Source organism: Barbatula barbatula (assembly GCF_947034865.1).
Source record: "Barbatula barbatula genome assembly, chromosome: 8".
In the NCBI taxonomy this organism is placed as follows: Eukaryota; Metazoa; Chordata; class Actinopteri; order Cypriniformes; family Nemacheilidae; genus Barbatula; species Barbatula barbatula.
The window spans coordinates 11,102,262-11,129,558 of NC_136771.1; the positions used below are offsets into that span (position 1 = coordinate 11,102,262).

Below are 27,297 nucleotides of genomic sequence, written 5' to 3' on the forward strand. Positions count from 1 at the left end.
ATAAACACATATAAATACAATAATGTTGTCCAATTAAAAACTTAAAAGTTTGGTGTTTGGTCCACATTGTAGCATACAGGTACACCTCATACATTGAATGAGGCATTTACTGTATATAGCTCTTTATTGTTTATTGCTGTACACCCAAAGCACTTTACAATCATATGAGGCGGTCTCTCCTCAAACACCAGTGTGCAGCATCCACCTGGATGATTAATAGTGCAATCTAACCTGAGGGGCATTAAAAACAAATATTGTACAAATAAGCCCTCTGGACTTCACTTTCAGTCACTACTGTACATACACGTTTCTCTATTTCGGTTGCTCTCTGCAGAAACTTTCGTTGGAGGTCTTGAGAGACTTGCTTAGGTCTCGACCTCTCAGCCCTGTTCACATTCATTAGCATTCATCACCTTCTCACAACAGTACACGGCCACACCGCAGCTCTCATTACTATTCAACACAGCAACCTAAATACACCAGCACACGGGCACACACACACTCACAGAATGACTCCCTGAGGACATGCGAGGTCTGGTGTTGACAAGCCCTCTTGGTGGTCTGTTGATTCCGCAGAGGCTAATAAAATCCAACACTAAGGGGTAATTGGTGGAGGCGATTCTGTAAACTCTTTCGCATTTGCCATTTTTAGAGAGTGTAGGCAGTTTTTGGTCTATTTAATTGCGTTATTCCTCAACTAAATACCGTAATCTTAGGAAACAGACCTCAGGAGTGAGATAGAGAGGTATTTTCATACAAGCATCACACTGAACAGGAGGTTTTTGCTCACTTGACTTCTGCAACGGTAATTACTGTGAGAGAGAGAGAGAAACGCAAAGAGAGAAAGTAATGCATTGTATTGAGTATAGTAGTCTAGCTTAATGTGCTGTCAATCCACATGGCTCTGCATGTCTTCCAAGCTCTAAGTTAGAGAATTTCTTTTCTTTTTACTCCTCCTAATACTCATTTGTTAAGGCTGGTTGATTTGTTCGGACCCCCAAGAGCGGCTGGCATCGATCCTCGTCTCTCGCCTCCTGACATACATTTAAATTAGCTATGTGAAAAACTACATATTTTCCAAATCGACTACTTGGCGGGTTGCCTGAACGATCAGCTGACTAAACAGTCTTGAGGAAGCCCTGAATAATTAGAATGTCTTTGGGTTAACATGACCCTGATTATATACTGTACGATGTGCTCTTGCATTCAAAAACAGCTTGTTAAAGTGCGACTGAATCAAACAGTCTTGTTATTATTATATGTTGCTTACAAGCTTTATAAATAACCCCTAATTGATGAATCTGTTGTTGGGTGACTAGCTAACCATAAAGATCCAATCCTAATTAAAAGCCCCACTAAAAAAAGATGAAATTTGACATTGCCTAAATTGGACCCCCCTTAAAGCCCACTTGTTCAATCATGGAAAAAGTGCCAGCCACATAGATGCCAATCACAATTTGCATTCAAAGCCCGAGCAGCATAAATCCAATTAAGTTCCCCCAAAATACAACATTTACAAAGCTTAAATGTCTTTGTGGAGCAATGAGGACACAGGCTATGGAGCTCATCAGCTTTTCCTTTCTCTCTGTCTCCCACCATCCCCGCTGTCCCTGTGATTTCCATAAATATAAATCCACTATTTACTGCCGTCTCTGGCAAATTCAGCAGGAAGATTTCCATTCTCAGTAGAAAAGACCTCCATTTGGAAATGTCCAATCTTGGCTGAATAGGGGCGATGGGTGGAGAATGTGTGGCGGAATAATGACCGCTTTCTATGTCCTATTGTGCAGCTGCATATTAAATGGTTAAAGTCACGCCAAACTGTTGGGGACTTAGAAGAGATTTGCAGTGGGAATTCATTTCCAATGTACTTCCTCGCATTCAAGGCTGCAGTATGCACGAAGACAGAAAGAAAGGCAGAGGGACGCAAAATCAGACAGTCAAAGAAGGCGGAGAAAAGATGGAGTCTATTGTCATCTATCATGCTTTCTAGGAATCCCATTATACCTGGGGAGAAAATTTTATACGTTGCGTGTTGAAGAATGGTACACTGCAAGCAAGGACATATGTATGAAAGGCAGAGGCTGTGAATCACCATTAAAGCATATGTGCACCATGAATCCATTATTCATTTCTCCTCAGAGAAAGGCAGAAGATAGGGGACAATGTGACCCCATTATAAAAAGCTATCTCTAATGAATAAAAGGCCAATAAGGTCTGTAATATATGCAAATAGGCTTGTGCTGTTGACGGTGACCAGCTGAGTGCCCTCTCATCCTCGCCAGAAGGGGGCAATGTGAGGACAAAGATTACCTCTTTGTTTTGCAGCTGGAGTTACCTGTACGATTCTCATGCTGGGTAATTATCCAATTTAACCCAGCCGCATAACACGTCACAAGATAGCAAAGTCAATCATTCACCTCTCTCGCATTAATGCCGACACGTTGGGTTAACTAGCTTTCTTCCTCTCTCAATCAGAAAGAAGAAGAGGAAAAAAGCTCTGACTTTTCAGTGGATCTGTCATTGCACAAATGAGCTGTGATCCAGATAGAGGGACCGCTTTCATCTTGTAACAGGCGGTAAGAACTATATTAAGGCTTCTTAGCCGTGTACGCTTCACACATGAGAATGCGTCAGGCTAGGCTGCTCATCCAGGAGTTGATGCGAGAGCCAATAAAGTATTAAAATAAAAGGACTGGGATTTTGAACCCGATAGAATTCCATGGAGCGGCTGCAGGAGAGGCTTGTTACGAATTCGTCACGTCGCAAAGTTTTTCTTCTCGTGGACCGAACGGATGCATTTCAGTTTCAAATCTTATGTTTCTTTTCCCTCATAGAAATGCCTGTGCCTTTTTCCACAGAAGTAAAGTTAGCAAATTGGCGGAGAAAATGTCAACCCTCCAGGAACGCATCTCTGATGGAAACGCATTAGCCCACGCGAGAGGCTTGAGCGCGAGAGAGAAATAGACGTCAGCTTAAATTTGGCTTGTTAACTGTTCAAGGCGAATGTTACGGAGGGGGACTTTTTACCGGGAACTGAAAGGAAAAATGGGTGGAATACGGGGGACTTGCCTGATGTACTATATACAATGACCATGAGTTGAATGTGACAGTAGATATTTTTTGTAGTCTGCAATGCTTGCCAAAACAAGTCCTGGGTCTGCAGAATGGATTGAATTTATAAAACGCGTAGAAACGCTGCAGTATCAGTGTCAGATTCATGATAAATGTTTTTTAAGGTATACTCAGTAAACATTTTACTGTAATACAGACAGCCAGTGGGGATGACAGTACAGAAAATGCAGGTCAGGGTAAAATATAAACTGGTAGGCGATGTTTTAATGTACTGTATATTTAATGTACATATACTGACGGAAAGAGCATTTCTCTCTTAAACTCTAGTAGCACTCAGAAATAGCATCCCGTCGTCCAATTATTCCTCTTAATGTTCCTCAGAGATGGCATTATAATGAGAAATGTCCATAGACAGTATTACATAAGATGTAAATAATATTACTTTCTGTATTGTTTATGTGTGCATTTTAGCCACATTTAGACAATTTTAGTGCAACTGAAATTTTATTAAATTACTTAAACTTTTATATCTACTGTACAGACAACGCATTTTATTTTCAAGAATTCAGTTATTTCTTAAGATCAAATACATAAAACATATTGAATGTTCAATATCACCCGGATTTTGATTGAAATAATTTTCTGTATCCTACAAGGGCTGGCTTTTTGTTTATAATTTGATTATTGTACTTCTTAAATGGACAAGTAATTTAATGCTTGCGAGGAGGACACAATACACAATACAATGCCTTTAATTACAACAAAAGGACATAGAAGCATCTATTAACCACATTCCCATGATAATTCTTGCAACTCTGTCTAACCTACAAATAAACTCCACCTTTTTTTACAGTACCCCTAGAGTATATTAAAAAGACATTCATTAATTAAATGTCCAAGCGGGAAATTCGGAGGCGGATCTACAAAACAATTTTTTGTGTGCAGCATTTTAAAAAGTGATTTTCATTCTTTTGTGATTTACTTATGTGATTTACACTCCTGTGTCGCTCATTATAAAATGATTCAGACTTTGCACTATTTGCTTGATGCAATTAAGTTATGCTTCTTAAAAATCAGGTGTAAAAACAAATTTAGAAATGTGGAATTGTTAATAAAGTTATTACTATTACATTCATTTATAGTCTGTTAAATATTTAAATGTTAAATGTTTCTCTCTCGTTTCTCTTAAATGTGTCCTTCTCTCTGATAACCACTGTGTGTGTGTGTGTGTGTGTGTGTGTGTGTGTGTGTGTGTGTGTGTGTGTGTGTGCGTGTGTATGCGTGTCTGTGTGTGCGCATCCGTGTAAGTGTATGTGTGTGTTAGTATGTGTGCATATTGTGCGTATGGAGTTGTGAGTCTGTGTTTTGTATGTGGGTGTGTTTTGAACTGAAAAAAACACTGTGTCTGTCTTCTGTGTTTTCACTATTTGGTTTATACTTCAATGTTTTGTTTATAGTCAATATGTTTCACGTGCAGCTGCTTCGTAGCAATGAGAATTGTAAAAGCGCTATATGAATAAAGTTGACTTGACTTCTTTTCATTGATATATTTTTATTGGTTGTTGAAATGGCTATTTATCAAATTGGGTGAAAACAGCGCTGGCAGAGCATGCAAAGACGTGCAATTCATTCTTACCTAATCCCTTCATTATAGAGACATTGCAAGCAGGCCAAATTAGTTAGATGAACATTCAGTTTTGTATATGTATATGTCGGCATTTGTATCAGTCATTTTTTTTCCACTTGTGAATAGTACATTGCCTCTCTAAATGTCAGCCACAAGTTGTTCACAGCGCCTGTAGTTGTTAAAGCTGATATGCTGAAGGTTGAATGTGTGGAAGAGCAGAACAGATAAAAACAGTTGAACAGTGTTCAATGTCTAATCTCCAAGTGAGTTTGAGTTGAGCCAGTGACTGCTGAAAATGTGAGTTGCCCTCAGGGTTTGGAGAAGGTGAGGGTTACTGGATAAAATACAGCTGGCCATACAGGACACCGCACAGCACAAGAACCAGCAACATGCGAGTAAGAATCACATGATACCTAATCCAGCCTCAGTGCTAAGGTCTGTGCACCTGTACATTACAGAGCAACGGCATTTGCTTTGACCTCTGCAGAGGAGATGTGGCATGTCTGCTCATATAAACACAAACACACAATCTACCACACTCAGGAAAGCTGATTTTCTCAAGACCTCATACCCACCCTAAAATTAATCCACAGCTTAATGTTTGCTATGGCTGGTCTGGGGCGCAACGTGCTGTGATGTGATAGGGGACCAAGAGTACACACGCACCCACAGACAACTCTCTCCCTGTGGTAAGAGACTTGGAGTCTCTCTACTGTAAATAAAACTAAAAGTTAGAAAGCCGAACTGGCAATTCTGAATGGATCAAACATCACTGGGAAATCTAACACACGCATACACACTGATGTGCGATACGATGGCATGCAAACGAAAGGTGAGGTGATTTGGATTAAGACACCTGAAATTCTATTGAGGTGTGGTGAGTGCAGGTCACTCGGCAGAGGGCATCTACTGCTTATACATCAATACAGGTTCAATGTGGTCAATGTCCAAATTCTCACACCGGCAGGTTTAAATGAGCATTTGAAATGGACTGCAAGAGCAAAAGCTGGAGGAAACTTGATGGTACAATGAAGCACACTAACAATAAAGACAAATAAATAAATATGAATTGAAGATGTATTTTTACCTTTTGCATCACCTTTCCCACTGCAACGTTTCTGAAGACTTACAGAGTTTTATGTTCATCTGTCATATCCATTTGAACAATCCTTGGATTTCATGGTTATTGTTTTGATTGTGTCATTGTGTTGACTTAAATTTTGTACATTGCCAGGTAAAATAGACATGTGGCAATTCAAGTATTCACGTTCACTCACTCATATGGGTTACTTGGGTCTTGTCCTTGTAGCTCAGATGGGATGGGAATGCGTTTGTAGTACATCTCCCAGTCAAAGGCTCCCCGCATGGCATCCCCCGCCTGAGCCTCATAGCCAAAGTGATTGTGGTCGATCACGTCTATCATGGGACACACAATGGTTTTGGGGTTCTGGGCAATCTGATCTGCAAATATAAAGCAAAAGAGAACTATTGTATGTATGATGTGACAGACACTTATCCATAGCAATTCACAGTGAATTTATGGTATACATTTTATTAGTTGCGTTCGCTTGGATTCAAACCCACAATCTTGGTGTAGCTAGCACAACACTCTTAGCTATAAGCACTATGCTCTGCTGAGAAAAGTAGGGATGAAAAGACTAGGACTGCAGGGCGTCTCAGGAGTCCTCCTGCTCTCCTGGATCACTTGCTCTCCTTCGCTCCGCTCGGCTGAGTGTGGCGACCCTGTGAAATTTAAAGCCGCTGCAGTCGCCCGGCGATTAGAAACAATTACAGCGCTTCAAAGTAGGTTTGCTCCATGGAGGGCCGAGCAGAAAGGACCCTCGGCCCTTCGCTCTATCTCTGTCAGTCAGCAGCCGCTAAGCCGTCCCAGATCTGTCACCCATACTCTCCCTCAACACCACTGCTCTACTGGAAATTTCAGGGAGAGTGAGAAGACATGGAACATGGGCTTATGCACACCACAACACAGACCTTAAACTAATTTATCATGAACATTAAACTAAGGAGCACAATCACCAAGGTCTGTCTGTAACCCAGACCGTATATTTAGAGTCAACTTTACACAACTCAATGCTTGCATAATAGCAATATTAATACTAGTCATTTCTTAGAAACTTCTCAACCACAGTCTGTGTGCAGCAATCGTCTGGGACGGAGGCCATAGTATACCAGAATGATCACCATGCAGCAGTTATCACTGGAGAGGATGTGTGATGCTGCAAGTTCTTACACATGGATTATTAGGAGGCCGCAAAACCAAGTTGGCTTTAATGTTGGGGTTACCCTTCTATTCTTTTATATCATTACTGCTTACAGCATGCTAGCGAACAGGGTTGCAAATTAGATACGATGTAAGAGATTCATTGTGCAGGCGGTCAGACTCATTCGTTATAACGTTTTAAATGCAGAAGTGAGTTTGCACTAAACGTCATTGAGTGTTTCAGTGATGTCTTTTTGCTTGATCTTTGTTTTGATTCTGTATACAATTAATTCCCAGTTGAAATAACCACTTTGTTTTTAATGCTACTAAGAAAACAGAAAACGCCTGGATGTAATAATGTGTAAAATATCAATAAAATCATTCATTCATAAATGTGTATCGGCTTGTTTTGTCTGTGTAGCCTATGAGGATATGCCAAAATGTTTGTAATGTATTAATAACTGACAATAATAGCCATGAGTATAATTTCAAGGAAAGAATAATGCAGTATAATGATTTTTTTTATTATTCTTGCTGTATTGTGTACCTTATTTATATTAACATCTACAACATATAATATCTAGCTCTGGGCCACAGTTTAAAGAAAGTTCAGCTACCTTCTAAATAAATGAAAAAAAGTACAAGCCCTAAACATTTCTTTATAATTTTCATATTATATATTTGTATAAATTATATATTTAATGTTAAAACATTATGCAAATGTGCAAATACATTTCCGGCACATATGAGCAGCATTGTAAATAAACAAATGCTGTGTCATGTGCAGCTTCTGCAGCATAAAGACTGGTTTAGTATGTTTGTTCATATAGTATAGTTCCCCTGGAACTCGTAACATGAAAAATGAAAATTTCTGTCATAATCTTTTCACTCGTCATTTTAAACCTGTTTGACTTTTTTCTTCTACACAGAACAGTGATGATTTTCTTCTACACACGTCTTGACACTGAAGATGAGTTTTGTGCACAGTAACTAGTGACGACAGGAACGGACAGACAAGCTGAAAATAACATTTGAAAAGAAACATAAAATCACTTCCAAGATGATAGATTGAAGAATGTTGTTAACCAAAAACTGTCTTTACCACTGTTGTTCAATTACCAACATTCTTCAAAATATCATCTTTTGTGTTCTGCCGTAGAAAGGTTTGAAATTACAAGAGTGAGTAAATTACAGAATTAAAATTTTGGGGTGAATAATCCTTCAAAAATTTCTGACCCTGCTAAGGAGACTATCTTAATATAAAACAGAACTATAGATTGTCATTGACAATGAATGACCTGAAAGTCATTCAGTTTGAGTCACACAGATGTGCAATCTGCCTATGCGAATACAGGCAATTTTGTTTGAATAGATTACATAGAAAGTTCTGGCATATAACTCTACATGGCGCAGTCCTAAAGTCTAAACCAATCTGAAATAATAACTTTACTACACGGTGCAGCCGATTGGTTCATTCTGTATAAGCAGCCAATGAGCTTGCTGCTCTACGTTTAAATCTTGGCTAGTGATTGTTGTAGCAGTGCAACGCGTTGTCAGAAACCCTCCTCCTTCCCCAGCTCCACCTGTATAGATCTGCTATAAGGTGATCACGCAAGAAAGGTGAGCATGTAAGGTTTATTCAAATATGTTATATGTGCAGTTGTGGATGTATTGGCAGTAGCGTAGCAGCAGCTGCAGCGTAGCAGATCTAATCCGCCAAGTCCAAATACATTTGTATGTCATGTACACTAACATGCTAAATCCTCCGAAAGTTGTCATGACAGAACTTAACAACTCAAGATGACATTACAAGAATACACGTTTTGAAGAATAATTCACAGTTTTGCAAGATAAAGGGTTTACTGTCAGCTTTATCTCATTAGCTTCCATCCTTTTGTCTTCTGTGGAAAGCTGTTGTCTTTGCTTTTGTTAACATGTGCTGTATGTGGTGTGTGCATGTGATGTATGCAAGTTAAAAAAAGCTTTCCTAAAAAGCGAGCACACACATAACCACCTGCTTCCTCCTGCCAACACTCACATATCAACACCTTTGTTTTCTCTCTGGCACTGACTCTCCGCATTCCTATCCTCCAAGAACCCGGTTCGCTTTAGCACTTACTTGGCCAGAATCCTTTGTATGATTTTATCCTCTTTGCAGATACATCTAAAAAGCAGTCTAAATCTGAAAACCCAGGACCCGGCTTGACGTTTGCCATGTTGAGTAGTGAGAAGGGAACAATATATATATATGGTGGACAGGCTAAACCGCTGGGGGATATAATACCGCTGGTATTGGGTTTTTTTGTTTGTTGAGGGGTGGGGGTACTAATGTAACTAGTAATCAAAGCTGTAAAGTAACGAATTACAATTTACTCAAATAATTGTAATTGAGTAGTTTTTTTCAGGAAATGTACTTTTTTAAGTAGATTAAAAAGAGTGTACTTTAACTTGAGTAAATTTTTATTGCTGTACAGTTACTTTTACTGCACTTTTTTTCCTCACATTGTCGCCACTACTTAATATGTTTAATTTTCCTGTGATTGGCTAAGGAGAATAATCAGTCACGTCACGTGACCCCAACAACTCAAATTGCGCATAGAAAACTTGCGTCAGACAGATTTCAAGACACCTGCTGCCAATTTAGTTTAATCATGGAGGAGGACGAAAGTGTGCGGCATGCAGGGTGCGTATCAAACTGAGGATTTTTGCGCTTGAAAGTCACTGCGGGAAAGGGACACAATTCCAAGGCCCGTCCGAGATATGGAGAAATATTGAGTTCTGTATCACTCCATTCGCCAAGTGTCATCCAAAGGGCTATATCGCTCTCCAAAAAGTGCTCTACAACAAGTGCTCTGCCCTTATAAGTGAGTAGGGAGCATATGTGATTGGAATGCATGCGCAGCAGTTTCGCAAACTGTGCATTACCAGTTATAATGTTGTTAATAACGTTACATTTCTTGCACATATCCATCAATTCGCTAAAATAAGACATCATTTATTCCATGAAAGAAAGGGATTACTTTTATGTTGCCTCTATCTGTATTTTGAACTTTTAAAGACATGAACCTGTGGACTTTCATTTTATGAAAAACCATAGACCACAACTCCAGGTAAAAATCTTTATTGTTCCACCTGAGAAATAATGTCACATACATCTTAGATGGCTCAAGTATTAGATCAGCCAGCTCCTCTACAGATATGACTATTAATTCTAATCCAATGCAATTTAGGTAACAAATGTTTTGCATTTTTTGCATGCAGTATTTTGGCCTCTTATTTATTAACTTCTGTATTGTGGGGCATAGTACACGATTGAACAGTGTTGGAATTGCATAAATGGTTTAAACTGTAAAACAGAGCTCATGATAGATAAACAGACAGAACAACACATTGAATGGTTATTTTGTCTGAGTTGTATCCAGTTATCTGCCTTATCAGTAAGGTAAAGATGCGTTTTGTTATTTTCTATATAAATCACCAAATTTGATTATTACTAATTATTCATAATTCATTAAAGAACACAGCCTAAAAAGTAATGAGTAACTAGTACTCAGAGTAGTTTTTGAGAAGAGTAATTTTTACTTTTACTCAATTAGTTTTTAACACCATTGAGAACAATTTCAGCAATGTAACAGTATAGCACTTGTACTTAAGTACAAATTTCCAGGAATCTTTCCACAACTGCTAGTAATGTCACGGTATGGGGGTTGATGAGGCATGCGAAACACGAGGCCTCAAGACACAATGTAAGTATACATGCACATACTGCAAGGCAGACACAGCAACTAAAACGAATCAGCACAGGACAGAAAACACAAGGGCATTATATAGGAGACTAACAAAGGATAATCAACAAGGGACAGGTGTGGGGAATGAAACACTAATGGAAAGCTAAAGGGCGGGAACAGAGACAAGACCGTAGAGAGTTTATGGAAGGCCATAAGGGCCATAATAGCCTCTCTCCACATAAATCAAGAGGTTCTGTCATGATCCTGCCACCAAATCAAGAAAGGCAAGACAAGATGGGACAGAACCATGACAGTAATGTAACTAGTAGTGTAACTAATTACTTTTGAAATAAAGTAATCGACCAGAAACTTGATTACGTTTAAAAGGAGTAATCAGTAATTTAATTACATTTCCAGAGTTACTCGCCCAACACTGATTAACATTGTGTCTGGTTGCACCCGGCTAATGAGTGACTGGATGAGGGGATAGAGAGAGAGAGTGAGAGAAACAGAAAGAGAGACAACCCTGTCCTCCACATTACTGATCAGAGATCTGTTTCAAACAGCCTGCAACACACTACCTGCAGCGTGCCTGTGCGACAGCTCCACTCTAATCATACATGCCAGGCCGCATCCCAGCATGCCTCTCTAAAACCATACGCAGCACACTGTAACCAATTAGAACTCTCCGTGCTGTGCCTGCATCTCTGGGACGACCACCTGGTGTTCAGCCAAGAGAAAAAAAACAGCAGATCAACGGCACTAACCAAAACCTGGTATTAGATCAACAGGCGTGAATCTGCATAGACCTATACTGAAGCAGCCATTTGTATTTGAAACGCTGTGACAGGGGCGCACAAATCAAAACTGGAACACTTAGGGGCTAAACTATAGATTGTATCCTCAATGAGTTTGAAATGTAGTAAGGTTTTCTATGATAAAAAGAACAGCTTTACAAGAACAGGAAGAAGAGAGTGGTTTTTGTTTTTTAATCAACCGACTGCAGAGGAAAGAGCTTTGAACAGGAAAAGCAATTGAATTTTGAAATTGCTAGATTCAAAAGACAAAGATAAGCACAAAGAACATTCTGTGGGATTTTCTGTAGCCTGTGTTTTCTCACACGCACGGAAAATGGAGAAATCCGCGGCCACGTGCAGGCGCCAGGATAAGCAGGTTTTTATCTGGACTTACCGAGGAGGGGTGGCAGCCAGTTGATGTTGGCTTCACAGTGCGAGTCCAGAAACGTGAGAACTTCTCCTCTGGCCACCGACGCTCCCAGCAGACGCGTGCGGATAAGACCCTCTCGCTTCTTGGTGCGCACAATGCGGACCTTGGGAAATCTGGACATGAACTCTTCAAGAGAAGCCCTGAGGTGATCTGTTGAGCAAATGAGAGAGAGAAATAGAATTAATGAAATTACATTTAAGAAAAAGACCTTGGTCTGCATTTGCATTGTTTTAAAGGGAAAATATAAGAGTGTGTGTTGCCGGGCAGTGGTGCAGTAATTTAATCTCGGAATTGTTTCTTCATTCTGTCTCTGCCCCATTCAAGGGCATTAATGTTTAAAACCCCATGCGAGTCCCCTGGTGTTAATACTAAAGTGAAATCTTTGTTTCTAGAATGTGAATAAAGACAAATACAGCCAAATAGTACTTAATATATCTTAAATGTATCCAATATGATACGTTTATGTACAAAAAAGTGTCCCTGTAACTCAGTAAATTGTGTGAGGTTGTGGGTTCGAGACCCAGAGGACACACAACCTGATAAACAAATGTATAGCTTGAATGCACTGGAAGTGGCTTTGGATAAAATACTTATACTGTATATGATTTGTATATGACTGTATATATTTTTCACTATTTCACAAAACATGCTTGCAAAAATAACACCAGAACGTTCTGGGAATGTTATTTTCTGGTTGCAAAAATAACCATCAGGGAACGTTGTTTTCTGGTTATTTATATAAAAACACAGTCTGCAATGTTCTGGGAACGTAAATTGTAGTTGCAAAATATTTAACCTGAAAAGTAACGGGGAAACGTTCTGTGTTTGCTGTGATTGTTTTATTTAAAATGTAAAAGTGCATGGTCAACTTTAACGCTGTTATTTCACTTACATGTATGTGCACATTCCAAAAATATTTAGCTACTAAAGGGTATGAAAACACAAAAGCAAAGAGGAACAGATGGAAAAGTCGATTTTGGCAGTATTAGCTGGGTAGTGGCTAATGCATTTGACCCCTTTCAGAGAGTGCAAAATAACAGCAAAGGCAGTTATTTCAAAAGCAAAGGGGGAAAAGATGGAAGGAAGTCTTATCTTTCTGCACATTACTGTTTGTTCATTTTTCGTGGCAGCAGGAGTTCGCTGCAATTTGTCCACCGTTTGTACATTATTCAAACACAAAGCATTAATACCTGCACAAACTCAATCATTGCCTCCCAGCTGCCGCGTCTATGCGTGAATGTGCACGTGCGACTGCGTGATTAGATGCTTTGGAGGAACCACCTCAATGTAAATCCATTAGACACAGCCGTCATGTTTTAATGGAGGGTCTGAACTGGAGGACCAGTGAATTTATCCGGTATGAAAGCTGTTCCTTGACTGATTTGTTTGTTACGACTGATGTAAAGATGGAATAAACATTCATTTAAAAACTAATTTCTTGCATTATAGAGATCCTGAAATGGCACTTTCATTTCTGAATAAGATTTCTTCCCAGAATACTGGATTTAGTACAAAGCACACGAACAATGGTTGACAAAATGCATCTATTTAACAGTGAGCGAAACAGCTTAAAATCCAATGAGAGACATCCGCAACATCGGTGGTGTCCTTAATCCTAACATATTGAAACATATATTTACAAAAATAGATGATGGCACAGCGCAGTCATGTTTTTCAATTTAATTACAGCCAATGAGTTTGAATGACTTAACCTGAGACACAATGCGTTTATAAAGATGATGTCTAGGTTAGTAATACCTAAACTACACTTCACAGGAGGCCCATTGTGTCCAGTCAGAAATGCAGCAGCGTCACATTTATTTTTAATATGGAACCAAAAAGACTGGCAACTTTATGATAGTAGCACTTCAGCTCCCTCAGAGAGCTTGTGGTCTTTGTACAGAGCACTCACTGCAGGCCCCCAATGCAATTATAAACAACCCAAACAGAGCAGGACATCTGTGATGAAAAATAAAAGAGTATATTAGCCGTCAGGGAGATGGTATGTGGGGCGTTCCTCTGGTGGACGTCAAACAGCAATATGTGCATGTGCATGCGTGTGTGTGTGTGTGTTTGGTCCTTCAGTTTTCCCAGGCCAGGGGCCAAACTCACTTCAGGGAACCCACAGTCGCATCCTCACTGTCTACTAAACTCCAGCAAAGTCACCTGCCAACAAGCAAAGTTACGTTCAGCACTTTCTTTGTGTTTGTCTCTCTCTCTTTCTTTCATCTCAACTCCCAGGGTGCCTGGCCTTCAAACAAATGGCCCCAATAAAAGTGACAGGCTCGATATGAGTTGCCACTGCACTCTGATCCCACAGTGCTGGGGTGGGGAGGAGAATCACGAAAGTTTGCGCCGGCACTGTTAGCGGAAACGGCTCGCGGAACCGCACGTTTTCTCCCTCACGCTTTCCTTGTCCTATGAGCGCTTGATTAAACGAGGTCATAAATCATTGCCGCTGATGCATGGCAGGCCGAGCGGTGGGGAAGGAAGTGACAAATAAACAGTTATGAGGAAAAAGGCAAAGTTTCGTGTCCCGCTGGCATACGGCTGACAAACCATGATGGAGGGCAGGCGCATTCTCTGCTTTGATGGTTTGCAGACAGAACTCTCTGGGCCACTACTTTTCCAACCTAGGTAGAAATTCATTTTTCCCTCTCCCTGGTGGCCTTCCATTAAGACAGATGGCCCAGACTAAGAATTCTGTCATGTTCAAGGTTTCTGATGGTTTTCGAACAGACGAATGTCTTTTCGTCCCTTTCAGATAGGGGTTAAAGACAGTTGTGCATTAGTCTCCTAACAGTATTTCTTTAAAGCTCGCCTCTTTGATATGAGAGCTTCAGAGCGGCTAAAAGTATCAATGTCCTTACCATTGAGACTTAAAGCTAGAAGTAGAAGAGACTGTGTTTAATTGCTGCTTTATGTGGATGAGCTCACTGTATTATTTCATTGGTGTAGTTGGTATTAGACAAAGAAAAGAACAAGCCCTATTATTAGTTGAAAGGCCTTTAAGATAATTATGTGTCCTCTGGTGTCCTTTAAGCCAACTGTCGAAGGATTTTCAAGTATAGAGTCACTCTGAGATCATCTATGGCAGATTTGGGTTGGTGGTGGGTGTCAACCAATAAGAAATTAAGAAACACAGATGAGATCTCATTCATATTTCAGTTATTTCTTTTAGACATCATTGAGATTATATAGGGTGCGAATGGAAGGTTTTGATTCAGTCTCTTGCATTTCAGATAAGAAAATAAGTTTGCTCATGTCTAAAATGTCTCAACAATGTCAGAAACTGAGTCGAAGTCAGCATTATTAAAGATCTCAAAATGAAAGCATGCATTTTTCTACCTATAGCTCTACACTTTTTTGAACGATTCTCGTTTGTTACAATTTGTATTTCGCAATTGTAGAAGAAAAAACACAAGTGAGCACTTCAGGGCTTACTAAGTAATAAAAAATGAAATCTAAGCAATAACATTTTCCTTTGTGAGTACATAGGTTGTATTCAATGTAAAAACTGTGATTTTGGGAAAATGTTTTGTTTCTGTTATTCTACAGAGTTTTCATCCAGTCATGTATGAAATGCAGTAACTTTTTTCTGGCGCCCAAGCTGCTGGTATATTACCCTTTTTAAGCTTTTTTTGTACAGTGGACACTACTGGTCCAAGATTAGGGGTTGCAGTGTACGTCAGCAATATCCTTTTGGAATAGTATACACAATAGATACAGTCACCCATGCTAGCTGAAGGCACCTAGGGCAGAAACCACAACTAGGGCCAGATTTACTAAAAGCTTGCAGCAGTGCAAACGCCTCTTGTGGTGTAAAAAACGACTACTACTGTAAATATTAGCGCTGAAAAGGCGTAAACACAGTTGTTTTTGCGACTGACCTTATTGTAAATGCATTTGTAGGAGTTTCCTCTTCAGATGCAAACTTTATGGGAGGTGGAGTATTTACATGAATCCCGCAACATGGTTTACTATGGTTTCCCTTGTCATTGTACTGGTATTTGCATCTTAACCCTGCATTAATTTGAGCTGCTCTTAGTAGATTGTGTTGGTCATTATGGAAATTAGATATTGCGCCTGCGTTTTTTGGCGCTGTTCTGCCCTGTTTAGTAACTCTGGTCCTTACTATAGAAATAAAAAAAGAACAAATGGTTCTACGTGAAAATGTTACCTGAAAGGCCACAGAAGTTAAAACCCCAAGTGGATCCATCAGGAACATAAACATCTCAACGGATTTCTGTAAAGACAATAACAGCTGGTCGCAAAGGCCATTATGTGTGTGTTGTGCAATTACCCACATTACACATATGCTAACATAAACTAACATAACATGTAATTCCTCTTCTTGATTGACGCAGGTTTTCTTTCCTCACAACCCATTTTGACTCCCGAATGAGCAGCTAAAGCAATATAATGACAACCAAGCACCCTGCTTGCTAATCTCAACCTGATACATGACTGCTTTATGTTGGCATGGTACATCATTCGACAGGTCTTTCTTCGTCACTAGCTGTGATTTAGCAAGTGCAGATGTGCAGTAATGGACTCATTACAGCGAGTGAATTAGCTGCTTTGTCTCTGCGTGTGTTTTGAACAGCAATGTGGCTGTAGTCCGGATTCGACTGTGGCCGCCTGTGAACAGGAACAGAGAATGAAACATCTGCTAAGCACCAGCACCTTGAGAACTCTGCTGCCACTGCTTTTATTCATAATACACAGTGTGTTTTTGAAACCTGCCTTTGGCCAATGTGTGAATAAAAGAAACCAACCCGCCCCCCTAAATGCCCGGCATGCTGGCTCCAATTTACACAACCGTTGGTTTTTCTCAAGGGATAAGTACGCATTCCCTTGAACCATTCATAAATCCGTCTGCAGCGAGATCAATGTTCAAATTCAATCGCAATTTATTACATTGCCGCCGTAAAGAGAAGCAGAAAATGAGGCCTGCGAAAGGAACCCCAAAGGGATCCTGAACACAGAACTAGGGAAATGTCTAACAACACTTGACAATGTGGCAAATTATTTTGTTAGAGCGGTAAGTCTGTTTCAAATGTCGGGAGATTCGTGTTTCATTCACGACATGGTCATCAAAGCAATAACAACTGTATAGCCTCGTATTTCAATGCCAAAAACATAAGCAAACAAAAAACTTCCAACTTTTAAGTGCTGCGCCCCTTACAATGCTCAGCACAAACCACTCCAGATTACATTCGAGATTGCTACGGGATAATTAAAATGGCTGTAAATCTATACTCAATAGGACTGAAATTGGAATTGAGCTCAAAGTGAACAAGGTAAGAGTCGCCTCAATTTTTTCTGTGTTTTCTGTTATTATCTTGAGTTCCAGGATAAAAAAGCATAAGGATGGATTTTTTGTTTTGCTTTCTAAAACTCTGATGATGAACCCTATTATCTTCCGGACTACACTGTGAAATGCACCGTTTGCCTTCGCCTACAATATCTGCAATTTTCAATTGGACTTGCATCACAGAATAAAAGGATGACTTCTTCTAGAGCAGTCTATATAATTACAACCAAACCTCTACTCAGTTGCAAGCATATTATCTGTCACTAAAGGAAAGGTCTTTCACGCAACATTAACCATCTCAAATTGAGAAGGAGAGCGATGAAGGACAATTTAGTACTGTATTCCTCTGCCTGCTGAAGTTGAAGAAAATTCTGCATCACAACCACTGAGGTGAAAATCTTACAGGGGGTTTTAAGGTTAAAGAGAAACATCCTTAACAGTCTCCTGCCTAGAGGATTCAACACAGGTTCAGAGGACTCCGGGTAGAGTGGGCAGCATTCCCAGTATAAGTTTTTTTTCAAATATGTAGGCTAATGTTAACGTTTATCAATCCCAACAAAACCCTTCACACGCTTTACCTACAATATATATATATATATATATATATATATAGTGTTTATTGCCATGTTGAGCAGGACACTGTTATAGAATGCATGTGTGGGTGGAAAAGGTCAGATCATTATGACATTAACTGAAGTCAACTGAACCAATATTCCACTTAAAAAGCAGAATTAATAGGAGGCATCGTATGGATTTTCCTACGAGTTGGGCGAGTGGGCGATACCAGTCAAATATAAGGCATGACACATGAGCGACATAATCAAGTCCTATACAATCATTGCTACACAAGAAGAACAAAACCCGGCCTGACTTCTATTAATCCTGAGACATCATGTGCTTGTTGACAAGAGCAACAGGAGATGAAAGCAGGCATGATTTTCCCCTTAGGATGACTGGCACCTCTACCAGCGCTCTCTCCCACAACCGCCCTATCAAAGGGCAGGTGAATAATTGGCCAGGCTATTGTTGGTGAGGATAGACAGCAGTGATGCGGAGAGTTGAGGCCCCTCCATTAACCTCCCTCTAGTCTCCGCACACAGCCCACATCACACCGTCTGTTTGTTTATCGCTGAGGGGGAAAGGCAGACTTGCTTTGCACACAATGTTGTGCGGGGGGGGGGGTGATTGGGTGGATTGGGGCGCGCGTCTGTGATGGTCTCTCATTAACGGAAAGCCCGGCTCCACACGAGGCAGGTTTCGTTTGAAACCTCCACCGGTCCCTCAATGCGGCTCTATTAAAATAGACAAGGTCATTCATCTCAGCTAGGAGCGGAAAGTACGTCGTGTAACACTGAAGCACCACACATGCTGATTACTAGCTAAACAACCCGCTTCTGTGCTGGAGACACGGAGAGAGACACGTAAGCTAGAATTAGTGTCACTCTGCACATTAGTATTGTGTATAATGCCATATATATGCCAAATAAAACCAGACAATCCCGGCCTTTATTTTGCATTCTTTGTGACACCATGAACAAGCAGTAAATGTTCTTCCAACAATGCGAACATGAAAAGGTCCGGGCGGAACGGTGGAGAGAAACGGGGGAGGACCGGCGGCTATGTTTGGGTGGTGGGATCATAAATGATAAGGAAGAAATTAGGCTTGGAAGGCGGTCAATTACAGCTCCTGCCAAGACTATTGTTTCTGTGGGATCAAGAACTGGATAGAAAACTTTCAGTTTCTTCTGAGAAAAAAACTCTTCACTGAGACTGTCTTTAAACTACGTATAGATGCGCACTTAATCTCATCAAAGCATGAAGATTTTAATACAGATAAGCATTCGCTATACTCAAAAGCATGCAAATGTATTATAATTACCTAAAATGCAATATGAGGGAACAAAGCATCACACTTGAAAGAAACACAAGGTGTTTTATAATCGTAATACAATTATTTTAACTCTGTGAGGTCTGATGATACATTTACATTTATGCATTTGGCAGACGCTTTTATCCAAAGCGACTTGCATTGCATTATCCTATACATTTGTTCCTAAGTATGTGCAATCTCCTTGGATCGAACCCACGACCATGGTGTTTTTAGCGCCATGCTCTTAACACTATGCTACATGAAAGCTGATATACATCCTGGCAAGTAATCACGCAAGACATGTTTGGACCTGGTCTGTTCTTGAATGGGAGACCCCCTACTTGCCGTTGAGAATAATGGTGTTATTTGGGCCAGCAAGGGGCATTCACTCACTCAATGGTTTGGTTTTCAATGTCTGAGAGCTGTAAAAAGTTGTGGTTCTTCTGATGGGATATGAAACTTTAATGCACTCTTTAACTGAAAAGCTTATTCTTTGTTCTTGTCAGTTGTTTAGTTTAGAGCCCACATAATGTGCATATTAACAAACTGTGTACTTTAACTTTGAAGTCACTTTGAATAAAGTGTCTGCCTGTTGCATAAATGCAAATGTCTTTCCCAAGATCACAACATCCTTATGGTAAATTATACTTGAGTGGAAGATACACAAGATATTAGAGGTGCTTAACTAACAATGAATGACGGCTGCTTCTTTAATTGCACACACTGCCTGTGTTGTTTTAGTGCCTAATTCACTACAGGAATTATGCAAATCAGGCAAAGCTGCACACGTTAATTGATGTTAATTGTGCCAGGCAAAGAATGCTGAGTTTTGTGCATTAGAGACAATCTTTACTAATTTACATATAAAGATGTTTGCATTAAAAATAAACTATTTAGAGACTAGGGGTATTAAGATCATTTTTTGTAAAACTGGAAAACGGATTAAAAAGACAAAGATCACGATAAAATATAATAAAAATAATACATTCAATGTTCGGTTTGTTTGTTTCTGGATTTGTGCGTGCGACTCAATAATACCAAACCTCTTCTTTTACAAATACATAACACGGCTTCAGATGTAAGACACCTGACTGACACTAATATCTATGAACAAGGCTACAATATCTGTAGTGCATGAAGAAAGATTTTACCTATTTGATTTTGAGGGCAACATATTCTTCAACGTAAATGTAACAGTGACAGAAAAAGATGTTGAAATATAAAAGATCAATACATGAATCTTTTTGAAAGAAGAGCAGAGCAGCTGGCACTAGAGTATTGATATCAACCTGTGATGGAGTGACAGACGAGAGATCAGCCAGACATTCTGATTGGAGGAGGGACAGTGTGTCTCACCAGCATCAGACCAGACATTTTTAGTCCGGTATTGAATGTGGAAAAGTGAATGTGTGAATCTCACTCTTTAATAGTTTCATGATTTGAAAATCAAGACAAACATTAGATTATTCTAAGCACGTGGGTAGTTTCAAACTACGTGTTTAGTTAATACCAATATTAACTTATCATGAAGAAAAACTGAAGAACTTAATGGTCAATGTTCTTCGATCTACGATCTTAAAATGCAAAGATCCGTCATTAAACAGAGAGAAAAACAGGTACACACATATCCATAAAGGCTGCAATTAGGTGCTCACGCACACCAGGTTCCCTGCCTCGCACATCAATGCACCACCGCTCTGATGGACACTCCTGCGCCAAATTCAATATTGAAAGCTTTTATTTCCATCATAATTAAAAGGACAGCCCAAACTGAGCATAAGAGAAGCCAATGATGTGGAGGTAAAAAAAAAACAGACGCATAAACAAGCTGTGCCGTTTTAAGGGTATTACGTGTGAAACGATCAGCCATTTTAAAGATTGGAGACGGCAACGCATCAAGCAGCCAGCTTGAGTGGAACCCCATTATCTGTCCATTAAAAACAATGTGCTTTAGAATACATTTTTCATTCGGTCAGATTTTGTTTGTTTGAAAAGGTGATGTCTCCAGCAAACAGCAATTCACGCAGTTTAGGCATTGTTTTGCCGATGAGACACTGTAATATGCCCTGACAGGGCAATAACACACAATTACATGCCTCGTTGCGCAAATCGCAGATCAGCTCAGCACCATCTTGCAAGGACATAGTCATTCGATAGGATTGTTTAAGTTATTCAAACAACATCGCAAACAGCACACGTTTAAGTGTCGTGTCACAACAGGCAAATTGACTGCTAATAATAGAATTGCATTAACATGATAAGTTTGTGAAGCCTGTTTGCATTAGAATGTGGTGAATGTTTGTTTTGGAATGGTTTTGTGTGTGTCTGTTTGTTTTTAGAACAATCTGTTCATTGTAATTTGGCCTGAAACTTGAAATTCAAGGATAAAGATATGATTGTAAGACCAGCCAACTTAAAACAACTTAAAAGTTGCATGGAATTTGAAGTTGTGCCATTGCGGGCAGTGCTCTGACATTGTGAGTTGATGTAATGGGTGACCCGAGTTCAACTCCCTACACGGGGTCTTTCCGGATACATTTCACTTTCCTGTCACTGTATTACACTGTTCCGTGTAATAAAGGCACAAAATGGCCAAAAATACAACTTTAGAAGTTTGTGAGGTTAACCCTAGTGCTTCACTCTTCCAGTGGAAGGCCAAAAAGACCAGTTTAAATTTTAGGACTGGAATGCTTCAAAGCAACAGATAATGTTCTCTTATTTCTGCCAACAATAACAATCTGCACAGAACTTTCGCTGCAAGTTGTCAGTCGAGAACCAGAATCGAGAATCCAGTCATAAGTACAATATCGAGAACACCCCCACCATTCCAAAACACAATAACCATAACTGGAAGCAGCATTGCACATCCAATAAAGCACCTCATCTTCAATACAGCGCCAACACATCAAACAAACAGAAAATAAAGCAGCCATTTGAATTCTACTGACGGAGCACCTTGAAATCCCACTGTTCCGCTAGGCTGATAAACAAGCGCGAGATGAGCGCAAACATTAATTTTGTGCTTTCGAGTCCTGGAGACGGAGGATTACATAAAAGACTCAAACAGACCCTGAGAACAACGTTGTTGATATAAAGAAAGCGTGTACATACAAAAAAGAAAAAAAAAGAAAACAAGACATAAAGTCCATGTCTACTCAATAGGTTTCTTTATCTGCTACAGAGCAGGTTATATTTTAAAAGGGTATTAAAAAGAAGCCATATAATGGACTGTCTCTCTAAATAATGACTTAATTAGCAAGTCGCTCCACAGCCAAGGCAACAATGAACAGATGGACCTGGAACAGGACAAATAAGTCGACTGGTAAGCGGAATACAGAATGGAGCAATTAGCACCTCCAAGAAACCAGAATACAACCTTTCTTTCCTCAGGCAAGAGGAGCATTCACAGCATGATCCATTAAACTGTAAGTCTCATGGGATGAGGAAGAAGAGGGTCAGGGGAAGAGTCGCCATGCCTGGGTTTTGAGAGCCTGACCTTTGAACACCACCCAAGTATTACCATGGAGAGAGGTCTTATGTACCAGAAGTGAAGAGAAGTACAAAGAAAACAAGGTGATGAACACGGTAATACGTGAGATCAATTGGTATTCGAATAAAAAAGTAAATGTTTGTCTTATTGATTATTTCTTATGACATCACAAATGCAAAGAGTAAATGCTTAAAATACAGACAACATTTAAAAATGATATGCAAAATTCGATCAGGAAAAATGGGAAAAAAAATTCAAGTTCTAAGCAAAGGTGTTCACCACACTGATAGGTCAGATGACAATATTTGTGGTGGCTTAAATACCCATGTGAATTTTTTTATCATTTCTTATTTGGTTTTAAAGCATAGTTTTCCAAAGTCATGGCAAGTAAATTTTTGCATCCATAAAGGTCCATATTTCTCATAAATGGGCGCATGAAAATTAAAAAACTATTTTGTGGTCAATGAAGAACCATCCATTCTCCATTTGTCGTGTATTATTGCTTCTGGTTTGTACATTTTCAAATGTTCTCTCAAAAACGTTTTTAGTCACTTCCATAGCAAATTATATTTTTTCTCTTTTTTAAAATAAAACTATTTCGCATAGACTCAAATTTGCAGATGTCTAGACTCTATCATAAGGGATTTATTAAAATATAAACCACTGATTTAATATACTGGTAATAAATACATTCTCTGAGAACCCAAGTTTGTCAGCCCTACAGATACCGTATACATCAAAACATACCTCGAAAGGTAACCCGTGGAACAGTTTTTAAGAGAAAAATATCAGGATTAATGAACCCTGCAGCAGCTAAATAGGTTTCTTTTGAGATAAGAGATACAGAAGAGCACAAAGGTGAGAAAAGACTTAATAGAAAGAGCTGACAGTAGTAGTAGTAATACACACCTTTACATTCTCAATCGGTTTCTGTAGTGCCCTCTCACAGTCCACCATTCATCTGATCACACAAAGCAATCGTCTGCAAGCGCCAATTTTGACTTTATTATTTGTTGTTGGAGATAGAGAGCATTGCTGAGAATCTAAATCCCATCTAAATGGGATGGCGAGCAGCCAGATTCATTAAGCAGCCAAACAAAATAAGAAACAACTTTCAAACCACATTGTAATGTGGATTCATTATAGTCATAAACTCGCAATGTATTTTCGCTCTCTTTAAACAAAGCACCATAAAAAATAATTTAACCACGCTGCTAAAATCACCACAGTTTTTTCTTCGCAGACTAACACAACACTTAATTGCCCTTTCTCGTCATAATGCAAAGTTGTTTACATTAAACCTTAGCAAAGGCATCTGACGATGAAGCACATTTTGATGATATGGCTTTCACATTAACATTTCCATCCAATATTATATTCGAGGAGGAGATGCACAGTCAGTGAGATGTGTGCGATAACAAGAAAAAACTGCTTATCATTTCTCTGGGGATTTTAATTTGTTAGTAACATGAACAGCCAAACCTCGTTCTCATTTCTCAGACCGATCTTACCTGCTGTAATGAGATAAAAACAGGTGGAAATCTTTCAACAAAAAAACCCCAGAAGAGTCAAGGAAACAAAACAAGAAAAAACCCAAAGATCAATTCACCCACACATTACGGGAACATGCCAAGTGATGTCCGTGCAAAATTAACAACAGCTGAAAATTGGAATTTGTCTTAATCACTGCCAACAGCCTGTGAAGATCTTGCTCGCTGCCAAGTCTCATAAACATCTGTTGAAACTGAATAAATTTCTGGGAAAGAAAAAACAACTAATTTTAACCACATGCTTGTCTAATTTTCCTTCCTTTAATTTGAGAGCAAACTCTGACCCGTGCGACAAGCGGGCGAGAATCCAAAGTAGGTGTGAAATATTACATGTGGTGCTGTCAGAAAGTAGCATTTGGCGCCGCGCACGCACTAGAGACGGCTAGAAACGAGGTGAGATACTGCCAAATAAACCCTCCGGGGTATAAAACTTTGTCAGCATCACGTCAATGCAGCGACAACTCCATGATAACTGCATGGCCACATCCCTGTAAGTAATGAGTTCCTTCTGTATGTTACGCCCCAATCAAATCTCCTTTATGGGAGGATTATAACATAATTAAAAAAAGAATCCTCAAAGGCAGGAGACAGATAAAATGGCATGGAAAACATATTCTCTCTAATGCGTGGTTGGAAAGGAGGACAGCAGTGTGATGACATACGCATCAGAGTCTGTGGGATATGGGACAGGTATGCATTGTGTGACGCGAGGAGGATTGTACAGTTTGTGATTTTGTTTGTGTCACTTTCAGTTTGTGTATGTGTATGAAGACATTATTATATATAGAAACATAGGGAGGGTCTAATCTAAAAAAATATATATTCGGAACTTTTTCGTATGTGAAAAATGAAGCAGGAAATACATTTCTAATTCATATAAACATGAATATTATTAAAGAGATACTTTAGTACGCCACTTCGTGAGAGAGAGAGAGAGAGAGAGAGAGAGAGAGAGAGTAAGGCATATTCATAAATCTGTGTTTCTTAGTAAATAATGGAATATGGTGGTTTGTTTTTCATTCACAACCTTCAGTATTATTACTTATGCTTTCAACGCTATCACATATTAGAAACAATATCTATGAACCTCGACAACTTTACCTGGAGGAATATTTTAAAACGATCGAAAATAATATATAAGGAATAGAGGGTATGCACATGTCGTCACTTTACCACGTGAACACCCTGTGGGTGGCAAAACACTGCTTACAATATCAGGAAACGAAATTCCGTGCAACATTTCAGTGTCTAGGAATGCCTGATTCCTTTGCAAGTCGCAGGGAAGTCGTAAGGATCAACGTCGAATCCAGCTATTTGTAATTTCAGCAAATAATTGCGTTGTTTTGTCCCGTTTTCATTGTGTCTCCTATTCTCCTCAGTTCACATGGGAAAGTGACGTCAATGTATACCCTCTATAATGATACCTGCACAGTAAAGGGAACAATACAGTCGATAGGTCAGGGTCAGCCAACAGACCCCTGATTGCCCTTGGTCCATCTTTACCGCTAAACCTTGAAGAATAAAAACAAACAAACGAAGCTAAAGATGAGACAAACAAATGAAAAAAAACTGGTTAACAAATGATTATAGCAAGTGCTCTGCTGCAGTGTTGGAGAAATGCTGATCATGGTCCACCACTCAGTCCGAACAGACCTTTAGGTGCATGATGGGCCCACGGCGGTGAGGAAAAGCGACCGTGGCTATGATTACACACAAGAGAATGCTGGACAATACACAGCCCGTCCTGACCCTTCAGGACACTAACGTTACACTCCAGCCTCCCGCCTCTGTCAGCAAATCTCTACCTGCCACACTCAATTACAGCCAACGCTTGTTGTGTGTTAGTACAGCCAGCGTACACAACAGGTTCTGAACACCGTATGCCCAATATAGCTGTAACCTCAGAAGAAAAAAAATCTGAACTCATTGTAGATCTGCACGAGAGGCGCTCATCAATTTGCACGAAGCTCTTCACATGCTCGCACAATTATCCTTGACATCAGCTAGGGGAAAACAAACCTTTCAAGGTCTGTGTAAAGTCAAATCACTGCACCTAATTTAATATGTCAAGACTGACTGATGGCAGTCGGCAGATGAATGGAAAAAATGGGGGAGTCGACTAAGACAATGTGAATCTTCGAAAGTCCACGCACATGACGTCTTTACCTCAAACGCAATAAGCCCCGGCGATCACCGGCTTGCATGAGTGCTGTTCTGTTTATGAGTGTTATTTGTGAAAAGGCTGCTTTGCTGTGGGCAAAACATTGTACATTTTTTATGCTCTCAGCATCGGATAAAGTGTTTATTTTAGCTGGGTAAATATTTGTTGAGAAGCGATCTTGTTTTTTTTTTGATCTCCTTGTATTTTGTAAAGAGCCTTCGCAGGAATTATAATCAAATTATGAGAACCTAAATGTTCTGTGGCATTTAGTCACTGTCTATAAATTTGATGCCATTTATATCCTTGTGTTGTCCTTAAATCAAACCTTCAGAAATTAATAGCATCAAAAATGTTGAGAAATTTATTTTTCTTACTGTTATATCGTTATTGGCTGATAAATGGTAATCTTTAATGCTATCATATCGTCCGATAATAGAATTAAGGCTTCACTTACTGCTACTAGCAATTGCTCTGGAAGAACATCTATAATTTGTTAATTAAATAAAAACTATACCAGAAAAGGTTAAAGAATCATTAACTAGTGTAAAATAGACTCGGTACCTGATTTTCAGGGAGAAAATAGGACTAATGGTCACATTGTTTTCTGCAGTCAATGTTTTCAAATAAAGGCAGTTTTCCACATTTAGGGATTTTTAAAATTTATATTTAGATACGGTGTATAGCCCAATATATCGGTTATCCACGTACAATGTCAAGGAATTATTGGTTATCGGCCAAGATTGACATATCGGTGCATCCCTAAACTCAACGGTTAGGTTCGTCACTTTTTGACCCAGTATACAGAATAAGAATGTCTCCAGGATGCGACCAGGAAGAGATCACTGATAAAACATGTTTTTTTTTAATAAATTCATCAGCACATAACACAGCACATTTCATAGGGTCTTAAGGCTTTGATGGAGGAAGACTGAGAATATCTGTAACACTGTGGATGTCCTTGCCAAGACCTTATTGTCCCGTAAATCTCCGCAAATCAGCACTGGGATCAGCCTAAATTACTCTGAATATGC

At 39.5% G+C, this 27,297-nt stretch overlaps 1 protein-coding gene across 1 annotated transcript in view; it reads right to left on the reverse strand.

Annotated features, from left to right (window-relative positions):
• The window catches only part of galntl6 (polypeptide N-acetylgalactosaminyltransferase like 6), a 147,952-nt gene that overhangs the window by 23,672 nt on the left and 96,983 nt on the right, over nucleotides 1-27,297 (reverse strand). Inside the window, exons 6-7 of the mRNA XM_079461939.1 lie at nucleotides 11,843-12,028; nucleotides 5,980-6,163 (exon numbers count right to left, since the gene is read on the reverse strand). Coding sequence (XP_079318065.1) covers nucleotides 5,980-6,163; nucleotides 11,843-12,028 — 370 coding nt within the window. The remainder of the gene's footprint in view (nucleotides 1-5,979; nucleotides 6,164-11,842; nucleotides 12,029-27,297) is intronic.